General features: G+C 30.7%; 1 protein-coding gene across 1 annotated transcript; it reads left to right on the top strand.

The window, feature by feature from the left end:
- The first annotated feature begins 1,114 nt into the window (after positions 1 to 1,114).
- On the top strand, positions 1,115 to 6,387 carry LOC119603478 (uveal autoantigen with coiled-coil domains and ankyrin repeats). The gene is made up of 7 exons (XM_037955514.1): positions 1,115 to 1,506; positions 1,780 to 2,711; positions 2,776 to 2,898; positions 2,957 to 3,145; positions 3,209 to 3,427; positions 3,487 to 3,659; positions 4,674 to 6,387. Exons 1-7 carry the CDS (start codon positions 1,338 to 1,340, stop codon positions 6,358 to 6,360), a joined length of 3,492 nt encoding a protein of 1,163 aa, XP_037811442.1. The 5' UTR covers positions 1,115 to 1,337; the 3' UTR covers positions 6,361 to 6,387.
- Positions 6,388 to 13,703: the final 7,316 nt, after the last annotated feature.

The following is a 13,703-nucleotide window of genomic DNA, read 5'->3' as shown; positions in this document are numbered from 1 at the left end:
TTAGTTAGTTAGTTAGTTAGTTAGTTAGTTAGTTAGTTAGTTAGTTAGTTAGTTAGTTAGTTAGTTAGTTAGTTAGTTAGTTAGTTAGTTAGTTAGTTAGTTAGTTAGTTAGTTAGTTAGTTAGTTAGTTAGTTAGTTAGTTAGTTAGTAGTTAGTTAGTTAGTTAGTAGTTAGTTAGTTAGTTAGTTAGTTAGTTAGTTAGTTAGTAGTTAGTTAGTTAGTTAGTTAGTTAGTTAGTAGTTAGTTAGTTAGTTAGTTAGTTAGTTAGTTAGTTAGTTAGTTAGTTAGTTAGTTAGTTAGTTAGTTAGTTAGTTAGTTAGTTAGTTAGTTAGTTAGTTAGTTAGTTAGTTAGTTAGTTAGTTAGTTAGTTAGTTAGTTAGTTAGTTAGTTAGTTAGTTAGTTAGTTAGTTAGTTAGTTAGTTAGTTAGTTAGTTAGTTAGTTAGTTAGTTAGTTAGTTAGTAGTTAGTTAGTTAGTTAGTTAGTTAGTTAGTTAGTTAGTTAGTTAGTTAGTTAGTTAGTTAGTTAGTTAGTAGTTAGTTAGTTAGTTAGTTAGTTAGTTAGTTAGTTAGTTAGTTAGTTAGTAGTTAGTTAGTTAGTTAGTTAGTTAGTTAGTTAGTTAGTAGTAGTTAGTTAGTTAGTTAGTTAGTTAGTTAGTTAGTTAGTTAGTTAGTTAGTAGTTAGTTAGTAGTTAGTTAGTTAGTTAGTTAGTTAGTTAGTTAGTTAGTTAGTTAGTAGTTAGTTAGTTAGTTAGTTAGTTAGTTAGTTAGTTAGTTAGTTAGTTAGTTAGTTAGTTAGTTAGTTAGTTAGTTAGTTAGTTAGTTAGTTAGTTAGTTAGTTAGTTAGTTAGTTAGTTAGTTAGTTAGTTAGTTAGTTAGTTAGTTAGTTAGTTAGTTAGTTAGTTAGTTAGTTAGTTAGTTAGTTAGTTAGTTAGTTAGTTAGTTAGTTAGTTATTGGTTATTACACCCGCTCAAAGGTCCTTGGAATTTTTGATTGTGTACGAGGCACCTTTGTTGCTAAATTATTTCCTATTGGCAACTCTTGAATTTTGTTACACTGAACATACCCCTTATGACACACACACATTCAACACCTGTCGTTTATTAAATTCTTTAGCTGACATTTCAACCGTTACACTTGAATGATTTCGAAATAAAAACAAACAAAAAACTACCCGCTAAATTTTTTAAACGATATTTAAAAGTTGGTGGTGTATTGGAGAAGTAAACAGATAATTTATAACAAAATTTTAGAAAGTAATATAGAATTTGTTCAGTTCATAATAATAAAAAAATATTTTGCCATTTAAAAATATTAACGAAATAAATGCAATTATAAAATGGAACCGCATAAGGAATTTAAAGAAAATGTAGCTGATTTAACTAAAATACCGCCAAATGAATTTGAAAAATATTTCCAAAATTGGATGGAACGTGATGATGTCGCCCGATCGCTGCAGGCTAAATTGCGTAGTGATCTTATAAAGAATTTCAATAAAACAAATTTGGGTAAGTTTTAGGGATGTTGATTATATCTAGATCAAAATCTGTAATTAAAAAAGGTGGAGATTTAGTACATTACAAATTTTGTTTGTCATATTGGTTGCTATGGGCAATGCTAATGATAAGAAAAGATGACGAGATGCTAAATAGGGTTTCGATAGAAAATTTTTGTGTAAATTATTTTTTATAAAAATTTTTCGATGAATATTCTTTTTTGATAAATTGTGTACTGTTTATGGAAAAATTTCGATAACTAACGTTCTACTTTTGTTTTACCAGGCAAACACATTATGTCACATACCATGACCTCCACCGGAGGTTCAACCATGCGTTTAACCCTTTCACCTTTGGTATTGGCTTTAAATACTTTAGTAGCTGAATTTCTTTATGCACAAAATTGTCATTTTACCCTATCCGTTTTCTGCACTGAAGTACCATTTCGCAATACATTGCCCGATTTTGAAAGCATGCGAAGATTTCGTTTCAATAATGAAGAAATTGTGGAAATATGGCAAGCGGTAACAGGTTCTAAAGCCAGCAAAAGAGATTTAAATAAACATATTATACAAAATTATGAAACCAACCAAAATATGTCCTTGCTTTTGCTCATAATAAAATATCTACTTAAAAGAGAAGCAGAGGATCATGTAAAAAGAAACGCTGAGGTGCAAACCGATAAACAAGAGAAGGAAAATAAATCCATTTCGGCTCAAGTTTCCGATCAGGAAAAGAAATCTGCCAAAGATGAAAATCTTCAACATATTAATCAGTATCTCTTAACCCTGTCCCAAAAAGTAGTTGAAATGACTAGAGAGTTTGAACAATTTTCCAAACAGCGGCATGAGTCCAGATCGCGCACTTTAAAATCTGCACGATCGCGAGAGTATTACACCCTGAACAAAAGTTTAGAACGTATAACGGAAAATATGAAAGCAATGGCTCAGGCAAAACGTAAAAATAAACGTTTATCCAATATAGTAGAATCTATAGATAATTTGACACAACAATTTGGTAAATGTGCCCAAAATTTCGATAATGTTACCAAAGTTTTAAGTAGTCGGGAGGAGGAGAAACCTATAGAGGAAAAACCGAAACGGAATAAAGTGAAATTTAAAGAGAAGCAAACGGAAACAGAGTTACAAGAAAAAACCTATGGCGAATGGATTCACGAAATGCGTAATACCGAAAATGGTCAAAGATTTTTAAATAGGGTAAGTTGGGGAAAAATTAAAGCATGTTGAAAGAACCAAATTATAAAATTGGAATTTCTTATAGGTGGAAATTTCTTTGCGTAAAGCTTTAACCAAACATCGAGAACAGATGCAAAGTGAAACGGATATTAAAATGAAACATTTAAAAAGTCTTATGAGATTGCATTATCAGCAAAAGCTATCAAAGGTAGGTTATATTTTCGAAAATTTTAAAAATCATTTATTTTTACTCGAAACTTTTCTAGCACTTATTGCAAGATCCTAAAATAAATTTGGAAGAAACTCGCAGATGTAATGATAACATTGAAAAGAAATTGCAACAGTTTGAAAAGAAACAAATGGAATTGTTGGAAAAGTTAAAAGAATCTTCTTCAGAGTTACGAGAGGCGCAGCAGCAGCGAAAAGATGAGAAAGCTATATCAACGGAAGAAGAGGTATGTAATGAATTTGAAATATTTAGGATTGAAATCATATTTACAACATTATTTAAAATATAGAAAATCCATGTAAAGGGAGATACTCTTAAATCCATATATGTGCAAGGAACAGTTAGCTTAGAAATTCCCCCAAATAGTGATATAAGATCAGATAATGTACAAGAAACTCCTAAACCAATAGAAAATAGAAAAGAAAGCAGTTTATCAAAGCCCCATTCTTTCAGTTATGAGGAGTCACAAAAATCCTTAGAGAGGGATGTAACTAAAGAAGATTTAGAGGTGAGTAGAATAACTGACTTCTAAAGCTTTCTTTGGAAAATTAAAAATATATATTTCAGATTAGCAATACGATACAAAAGACTGAAGATCCCCCAATATTGTCTAAGCCTGATCATGAGACAGAAGATCCGGTATCCTTATTAAAGGATGTATCAAAGACTCAGAAGGAAATCGTAGATATGGCCAGGACAATAGTAGATCAAGGACGTTCTGTGGATCATATAATTATGATGCAAAGGAAGGTAAGAAGGAAACAAACAAACAAACAAACAAACAAACAAACAAACAAACAAACGAACGAACGAACGAACGAACGAACGAACGAACGAACGAACGAACGAACGAACGAAACGAACGAACAACGAACGAACGAACGAACGAACGAACGAACGAACGAACGAACGAACGAACGAACGAACGAACGAACGAAACGAACGAACGAACGAACGAACGAAACGAACCGAACGAACGAACGAAACGAACGAACGAACGAACGAACGAACGAACGAACGAACGAACGAACGAACGAACGAACGAACGAACGAACAACGAACGAACGAACGAAGAACGAACGAACGAACGAAACGAACGAACGAACGAACGAACGAACGAACGAACGAACGAACAAAAGAACGAACAAACGAACGAACGAACAACGAAAACGAACGAACGAACGAACGAAACGAACGAACGAACGAACGAACGAACGAAACGAACGAACGAAAACGAACGAACGAACGAACGAACGAACGAGCGAACGAACGAACAACGAACGAACGAACGAACTAACGAAGAACGAACGAACGAACGAACGAACGAAGAACGAACGAACGAACGAACGAACGAACGAACAAGAACGAACGAAGAACGAACGAACGAAGAACGAACGAACGAACGAACGAACGAATAACGAAACGAACGAACGAACGAACGAACGAACGAACGAACGAACGAACAAACGAACTACTAACTAACTAACTAACTAACTAACTAACGAACTAACTAACTAACTACTAACTAACTAACTAACTAACTAACTAACTAACTAACTAACTAACTAACTAACTAACTAACTAACTAACTAACTAACTAACTAACTAACTAACTAACTAACTAACTAACTAACTAAACTAACTAACTAACTAACTAACTAACTAACTAACTAACTAACTAACTAACTAACTAACTACACTAACTAACTACTAACTAACTAACTAACTAACTAACTAACTATTCTTTATTTTAGATTACGCATTCAACAATTGGAAAATGAAAGCAATCAATTGGAACAAAACTTTCAGTCTTATTTGGAGCGACGCAAACGAGACCAAGACCAGGAAGGACAAAGCAGGAAGAACTATCAAGAAAACGTTAGCATACAAGAGAATCAAATTATTAGTGCTAGATTATTCAAAGATCACAAAAGGCCTCATAAACTTGTAGACTACGTAGACGAAGAAATCGATGAAGAATTTGAACGACTTAAGGAAACTCTGCGACAAGGTCATGAACAAATTGAAAAACCAAAAAGCTCCAAAAGTGAAAGTTCTACCTCCTCCCTGGAAGTGCGAAATGCTATACTCGAGGCTAAACTGAAATTTTTCGAACATGAGAATACCATACGAAAATGTAGAGAACAGGGTGAAGAAATACGTAATGGAAATTTATTACAGAAGCATTTGGAAAAATATCCGGAGATATATGAATTGCCGGATTATTTTAATCAAAATTTTGGTCAAGGTACATCGGAAACTAATATTCAGTTTAGTGAAAAAGTTAATGATCACAAGGAGAGGAAACAAGAAAATTTAAAATCAAGTTTATCGGAAATTAATATTAAAGATAAAACCTTAGATGACGATCATGATATTGAGCTAAGTCCTATGCTAAATCCCGAGTCGCAAAAAATGGAAGATAAAGCTGCAGCAAGTGTAAGAAGGGAATTGTTTCCCAAGCATGATGAAAAGGTGACATTGGAAACTACTACACGAACTAAAGATTTAGAACATAACTTAAGATACCATGAACCTATTCCTATGTATAGTAAAGATTTGGAGAAAGCTTTAAAAGGTAAACTGGATCTAAAGGAAAAGCCCATACGTCAAACTGATACTACCGCCCAATTGATCAAACAATCTATGGCGAAAATGCAACAGCTCTTCGAGCAACAATCTAAATCTCAAGATACTCTTAGAGAAATGGTTAATGAAATAACTCAGGAAAGGGATTTGCAGAGAGAAGATAAAACCTTTACGAATAAATATCATTTACTTGAACGTCCTAGTGACGCTTTGGATAAAAGTCTAACCACCACTGTAACTTCAACAAACACCGCTACTACAATTACAACCCAAACTAGTGAAGAAAGGAAGGAGAGAAATCATCCACAAATTCTGGAAAATGTTGTAAATTTAAATCGTATCTCAAATACTTCAGCGCCTTCTATGCTTAATTTATCTAGTGAAAGTGAGGACAGTTTCGATTCCAAACAACTTGAAATAGAAATGACTGCCGAAACAATTAAGGAAATAGATGAAGAAGAATTAACGAAAAGGGAGACAAAAGAGAAAGAACAAATTCCACTGGAACATAATGAACTGGGTCAGCTTTCAGATTCTACGGAGACAAGTGAATTACATCCACTACCCTCTCCTAATAAAAAATATCATCAGACCGATTCACAATTACCACAGGAATTTGGTCAAATTGATGATTCTCCCAAAATGGCAGATTTAAATTTATATAGTCCCGTTAATGGCAAAGAAATAGGCGAGATATTAACTGAATCTAATCGTACATTTGCTCCAATTGATGTTGAATTAGGTGATAGTACTTCTACGCATTCTAGTTCCGATTTGGAAATATCTACTGGTGATCAAAATAAAAATGCTAAAAATCTGGCCGATGATAGTGAAAGTGATTTTTGGGCTTAAAATTCTTAATTTTACTAAATGTTTAGTTTAAGAGAATTTTATTTTTAAATAAATATATTTTTGAAAAATATGTAAATATTTTACCAGCTACTGCTTGAACGTTCTCGATTCTTAAAATATCGGCTTGAGTTTTAGATTTTGTTTGCAGATTCGGATAAGTTATCTGAACATTAAATATTTTGATTCTTTAATTTTTTTATTCCGCAATATTTTATAAATAGGCATAGTATTGACTTGACTTTAATCTGGTCTATAGTATTGACCATAGCCTTGATAAAAGTCTGGTATATGGTATTGACTATGGTCTGTCGTATGTAGTATATAATATATATTCTGGTTTATAGTCTTGACTACAAGTAGATACATATATAGGTTTGACAGTAGTATACTCTATAGTCCTGGTTGTTATCTAGTCTACAGTTTTGACTATTGTCTGGTCACGGTTTGGTCTATAATCTTAAATATATTCTGGTCTACAATCCTAGCTGTAATCAAGTCTATAGTCTGATCTATAGCTTTGACTATTTCTGGTTTATCGCCTATAGTTTTGACTATTGTATGGTCCACAGTTTGGTCTATAATCTTGAATATATTCTTGTCTACAATCCTAGCTGTAATCAAGTCTATAGTCTGATCTATAGCCTTGATAATTTCTGGCTTGTCTATAGCATGATCTGGTTTATAGCCTCACCCATAGTCCGATATATATATTTTGGTTTAAAGTCTTGACTATATAGTTCTCTACTCTATAGTTCTGGTTGTTATGTAGCTTATAGTTGGGCTATAGTCTGGTTTATAATATTTTCTATAGTCTGGTCCATTGGTCTGGTCTTGACTATATTCTGGTCTATAATTGTGGCTGTAGTGAAGGCTATTATCTAGACTATAGTCTGATCTATAGCCTTGGCTATGTCTGGCTTAATGTCTTGTCGATCTGTAGTTTAGTTTATAGCCTCATCTATAATTTGGTTAATAGTCCTGTACATATTGTAGTCTATAGTCTTGACTATAGGCTGGTCTATAGTCTTACTGTAGACTTGTCTATAGTCTGATCTAAGACTGGTATAGTATAATCTATATCCCATCAATAGTTTTGATCTGATCTATAGACTTAACTATAATCAGGACAATAGTATTGATTATAGTCTAGTCGGAAATAGAGTAAGATTTACTGCCTTGACTATAGTCTGGTTTATCACTTGTCTATATTATAATCTGTAGTCGGGATTCTAAGCTGATCTATAGTCTTGACTACTGTATAATATATGTAAGTATAATATAGTCTGGTCTTACGCCTTGACTATATCTTGTACATTGTGTTTTCTAGAGTCTTGGCTATAGTCTGATCTAAACAATATTCTTCACTTCACTTTAATCTAGTCTATAGTCTTCACTATTGAGACTATATTCTGGTCTATTGTCTAGTATAGAGTATTGACTTTAGTCGGATCTATATATAGCCTTGACTATAGTCTTCTTTATGGTCTCTACTATATGTATAACCTATAGTTCTGACTATAGTATTAACTATATGTTTACCAAATATATACATATATTTCCAAAAAGTATTATCACACAGTTACAGTTTGTTCCACAAACATTAATAGAAAAATTAAAATAGCAATTTAAAGTACCTCCTATAGACATTTCTGCATTGCAGCAACAAGTTGCCACATTATGACCTAAATACAAGTTGGTAAAATTTAATTTTTCCATTCAAGTTAGTTTTCTTTTTATATGTAAGTATAAGGATTTCCTACCACAGGAAATCACAATGAAAGACATTGAGTTGAGCAACAATTAAGTAAGCATTAAATCCTTTATAAAGTTTTTATTTTTTGTGGTTAAATAGTATTTAGCATTTCGTAGAAATTAATAAAAATAAAGGAAATCAACTTTAAATATATAAAAGAAAAGGTAAATAGTTGGGTGTTGCAAATTAAAATGTTAATAAAAACAAAAAAAGTTCAGGATTGAAATGGATTTAATGTAAATGTATTAGGAGAAGTCTTATATGTTGAAATTTAAATATTTATGCGTAGAAATTTAAAAAAAAAATAATAATAAGATTGCCTAAATATAAATTTTCCGGTATATGTTTATTTAAAGACTTCATCTTAAATTTCAAAATTTATACATCATCATGATGATTTGTTGCTGCTTTTAGTCTCTGTGCGGTTGTGTTGCTCGAAGCAGGAAGACATCAACTTATAATTGACTTTTATTGCTGGAGTTACTGGCAAATTTACGATGTTGCATCAAAGTTTATTTAATTCCTTCATCTGTTGACAACTTATTTTCTTATTATACTCTACACAATTACTTTCGAGAGGTTGGGTATAATAAGTTTATGCTGATATTTGTAATGCATGAAAATATTGGTCACCGATAGACTTAGAATTATTTTTTGAGTTTTTTTTAAGATATTCCTTCTATTGCGGGTCCATGTTATCAATATGTTTAAAGCACAAGTTGCAATTTTCGGACAACTTGAAAAAGTTTCAAAATTTTTGAAAACGGTCCAGGTAAATGCCCTTCTTAAATATCGCTTAAACTATAATATATTTTTAATTACGAATCAGTTCGATTACACTCTAAAAAGTTTTCTTAAAATCGGACCATTTATTGGTCCCATATAAACCCCCCTTCAGAAAATCACATTAACATTCAATATTAATTTGCTAATGTCCTAATATCCCGATGAAATTTGACTTAAGTAAGTCTACTAGTATTATTTACTTAATTTTAAAAGTTCATAGAAGTTTTTAATGTAAAACAAGTAAGAAAGTATAGTCGGGCGTGGCCGACCATATGATACCCTACACCAGTTATGAATATTAAATGTGATTTATTTTTCATAATAAAGCATTTATCTTCAATAGTCCCTTGTTCCGATACATTTAAGTAATTTATGAAAGAAAAACTAATTTTCTGAAAGAGGCTTTATATGGGGGCTAGGGGCAAATATGGACCAAGCCCGATAAAATTTTGTGAATATATTTATATTGACATAATATTTTATTGTGCTGAATTTCATCGCGATATTTGTGTTTATAAGCTAATTTGGGACATTCAAGTAATTTTCTGAAGGGGACTTTGTATGGGAGCTAGGGTCAAATGTGGCCCGATCTTTATGAAATTTGGCAGGGTCATCAAGACTTCTATAAAACTTAGTTGTGCAATATTTTATCGATATATCTGTATATTAAACATAATTATGAGCTCAGAAGCCCTTTTCGGAGGGTTCTGTTCTATGGGGGCTAGGTGAAATAATGGACCGATTTTAACCATTTTCAATAGGCTTCGTCCTTTCAATTATCTTGAAAATTGCAACCTGTACCTTGCGCACAAGGTTTACATGGACAGCCAGCCAGCCAGCCAGACGGACGGACGGACATAGCTTAATCGACTCAGAAAACGATTCTAAGCCGATTGGTATACTTGAAGGTGGGTCTAGGACGAATATTTTTGTATGTTACAAACATCAGCACAAATCCAATATACCCTCCCCACTAAAGTGGTGTAGGGTATAAATACATTTTGGAGTAGTATGTCATATCGAATTTATTTCCTGCTCACTTGTGTATTCACATATGCGCAAAATATTTTAAGCATATAAAAGTTTTATTTAACTTAAATGGAAAATTAGTTTGATTAAAGGAACATACATATGTAACTATGCATACTTACATACATATGTACATAATAATTTACAATGTCTTCAAAATGTGCAATTAAAGCATGTGGCAATGTGCAAAAATTGAGACACAAATGAAAAAAACAATTTGAGGTTAAAACTCTTAGGAAAGTTTTAACTTATAAGCATTTTAAGGCACGGGGAGAGGGGGTGGTAAAAAGGGTAATTTTCCCTCCCCAAAACCGAAGATTTTTAACACAAATATAAAAACTAGGAACACGAAAAAGAAGAAAAAGAAAACGTTAAAGAATGCAAAAGTACCAAAAATCATTTCCTACTGATTTTCATTTCCTTAGGACTCGGAATGGTACCTTTTGAAGAAGGAAAAAGTACCAAAAAGTCACGTTTTATATGTTCTCAAATATTTGGGGCTGTACATGCTTCCATTCATTTCCTTAACGATTTCAGCTTACTTAGTGCATCCTGAAAATGACAAACTGCAACAACTACATCAAATCCATGCTGTCACAATAACAAAATAAACGCCAACATTAAAAAACTCAGTAAGTGAAAAAGTATCAACTCCCCTTAAAACAAACTTCAAAAACAGTGACGTCACCATAACAAAACAAAAACGCAAAAATACATTTCATAAACAACAACACGCCTGCAAAAAACATAATAACAAACTGCAAGAACAACAAAAAATCAATGCTGTCACAATAACAAAATAAACGCCAACATCAAAAAACTCAGTAAGTGAAAAAGCATCAACTCCCCTCAAAACAAAATGCAAAATCAGTGACGTCACTATAGCAAAACAAAAAAACCCAAAAATACATTTCATAAACAACGCCTGCAAAAAACATTATAATGACAAACTGCAAGAACAACAAAAAATCAATGCTGTCACAATAACAAAATAAACGCCAACATCAAAAAACTCAGTAAGTGAAAAAGCATTAACCTCTCTCGAAACAAAATGCAAAAACACTGGCGTCAATATAACAAAACAAAACACGCACAAATACAATTCATAAATAACAACACACCTGTAAAAAACATTATAATGACAAACTGCAACAACAACATAACCATGCTGTCACAATAACAAACTAAACACCAACATCAAAAAAGCATCAACTCCCCTCAAAACAATATGCAAAAACAGTGACGTCACTATACAAAACAAAACAAAAACGCACAAATACATTATATAAACAACAACACGCCTGCAGGCTTGTTTTAACAACCAACAACAAAATTAGATGGCCTGATGAAATGCAAATTTTTTGAAGCAATAATAACAGACCTGGGATAAATGCATTAAATGTGTTAATGCATTAACAATTTTTTCTACATTAAAAAAAATTAATGGTAATGCAAGTTTATTGCATTAACATTAACATGGGTACATTTAATGCATTAAATTTGCATTAACATTAAATATTTTTAAATTTAATGCATTAATTTTACATTAACATTAAATATTTGTGAAATTAATGCATTAATTTTGCATTAACATTAAATATTTTTGAATTTAATGCATTAATTTTCCATTAACATTAAATAATAAATAATAAAATTAATGCATTAATTTTCCATTAACATTAATGTATAAAATAATTTATAAAAATAAGAATACAGCGCTAAAGACCTCGGTCTAACTAAATTCAAGTAAAATTGAATGTGTTAAAGTCCTTTCTAATAAGTCCTATACTCGATAATACATATTAGAAGAATAGTATCACTTCCCAGATATTCCATTTTTAGTTTATTTTGTTAAAGTCCTTTCTAATAAGTCCTATACTCGATAATACATATTAGAAGAATAATATCACTTCCCAGATATTCCTTTTTTAGTTTATTTTGTCTGTGGAATCTTATATAAATATCATATTTAAAACACACAAGTTTGAATGAAATATAGGAGTTATTAGAAAGGACTTTAACCTATTTAATTTTAGTTGTTTAGTTAGATCGAAGTCTTTTGAGCTGTATTTTTATTTATGCTTATCAATTTTTATATATATTAATGTTAATGGAATATTAATGCATTAATTTTATTGCTTATTTAATGTTAATGTAAAATTAATGCACTAAATTCAGATATATTTAATGTTAATGCAAAATTAATGCATTAATTTCAAAAATATTTAATGTTAATGTAAAATTAATGCATTAAATTCAAAAATATTTAATGTTAATGGAAATTTAATGCATTAAATTTTAAAAATTTAATGTTAATGCAATATTTTTACATTAAATAAATTTTTTTTTAATTTAATGTTAATGCAAAATTAATGGAAATCGCCCAGGTCTGAATAATAATGCTGTAATAACAACAAAAACAGTTGTAAGAAAAAATCACATTTAATATTCACAACTTTCTTATTTTTTTTGTAATTGATTACTTTACAAGATAGTGATGGGTGTTGACGGCAGCATCTAGAAATTTGTTAAAAAAATACACTTTAACGCTTTTTTTGTTATTTGCACTTGTTAATCACTTAATTAATACATTAAATTACTTTAATTTTTAATAAATTATTATGTAAAACATAATTTTAAAGGCGTCTTAAAAATTTTAACAAATTTGCAACCGCTTAGCTTGATGGTTAAAAGAGAACTAATAAAAAGTAGAAAATGCAAATGAAAGGGAATAGCTAAACTGTCAGAATGCTTAATTCTAATAGTTTTTTTTATAATCCTTAAGGTATGCTAAGGATTTTGCGTGTTTAGTTTTTATACATACAGATTAAACATGCGCAATGTTATTACAATGTTATTACATTTGGAGACAAAACTATATTTTATTTATATATATATTTATTTATAAAAACAAATAATGTAGGCTGATTTAAATATAATTTTGTACTTTTTTAATGCTTATTTCTATATTAATTTTACTTTAATAATCATAATTAAATATTTTATATGATTACCTTTATTATAGAATAGAACTGTTAATTGGATGTTAAAATCAGCCTTAACATATACAATACTACGTTACTAAACTACTAGAGTAGATTTTTTCTTTAGATTATGTAACAATGCTTAGTTATTATTGCCAATTACACAGTGTTGCCAATATTTGTTCAAAATCCATAAAATCCTTAGCATAGCTTAAGGAGTGACTAGAAAGGGCCTATTATATTTTAGCTTTTCTCTTCCATTCATCTTCGCTTTTTTGTCAGTTCTCCTTTATTTGTTAAACTAAGCGGTTGCAAATTTGTTAAAATTTATGAAGACGCAAGTAAAAATGTTGTTTTTTTTTAATAATTTATTGAAAACAGTGTTAATTAAGTGAAAATGATAAAGAAATGTGTAATTAAGTGTTTTTCCCAATAAGAAATTAGGTACCTTCGGAATGCTGCCGCCACCGACAATTACTTTCAACAGGCAACCTCAAATACAATAAGAGGTAAGTTTGTTTTTTGTAAAATTTATAACAAAAAGAAATGTTTGTATATGAAACAAATTGCGGGAAAATTATTTGTTAGGATTTAGCAACTTTAACAATTTTTTCATAATCGTACAAAACTTTCTTATTATTGTTGTTGTTTTTCTCTTTCCCAATATTTGTTGTTATACCTAGCATTGTTATTGTTTCAAAGATTTTGCATGGCATCAGTCCGTGACTTGTTAAAATCTGCAGCCGTGGTTGTTGTTGTTTACGAAATCGTTGTTTTGTTATTGTGATATC

Source organism: Lucilia sericata, unplaced genomic scaffold, assembly GCF_015586225.1.
Source record: "Lucilia sericata isolate MDLA Ls3-8-SP2 unplaced genomic scaffold, ASM1558622v1 Contig000309F_arrow, whole genome shotgun sequence".
Lineage (NCBI taxonomy): Eukaryota > Metazoa > Arthropoda > Insecta > Diptera > Calliphoridae > Lucilia > Lucilia sericata.
Note: the sequence above shows the minus strand (reverse complement) of the source record. Positions and strands in the feature narration are given on the sequence as shown.

Excerpts from the sequence above, each read along its gene's own strand:
- LOC119603478 (XM_037955514.1), top strand. The coding sequence starts at position 1,338 with ATGGAACCGCATAAGGAATTTAAAGAAAATGTAGCTGATTTAACTAAA. Across the intron at positions 1,507-1,779 it reads TTTCAATAAAACAAATTTGG|GCAAACACATTATGTCACAT; the intron begins GTAAGTTTTAGG and ends TTGTTTTACCAG. Across the intron at positions 3,428-3,486 it reads TAACTAAAGAAGATTTAGAG|ATTAGCAATACGATACAAAA; the intron begins GTGAGTAGAATA and ends TATATATTTCAG.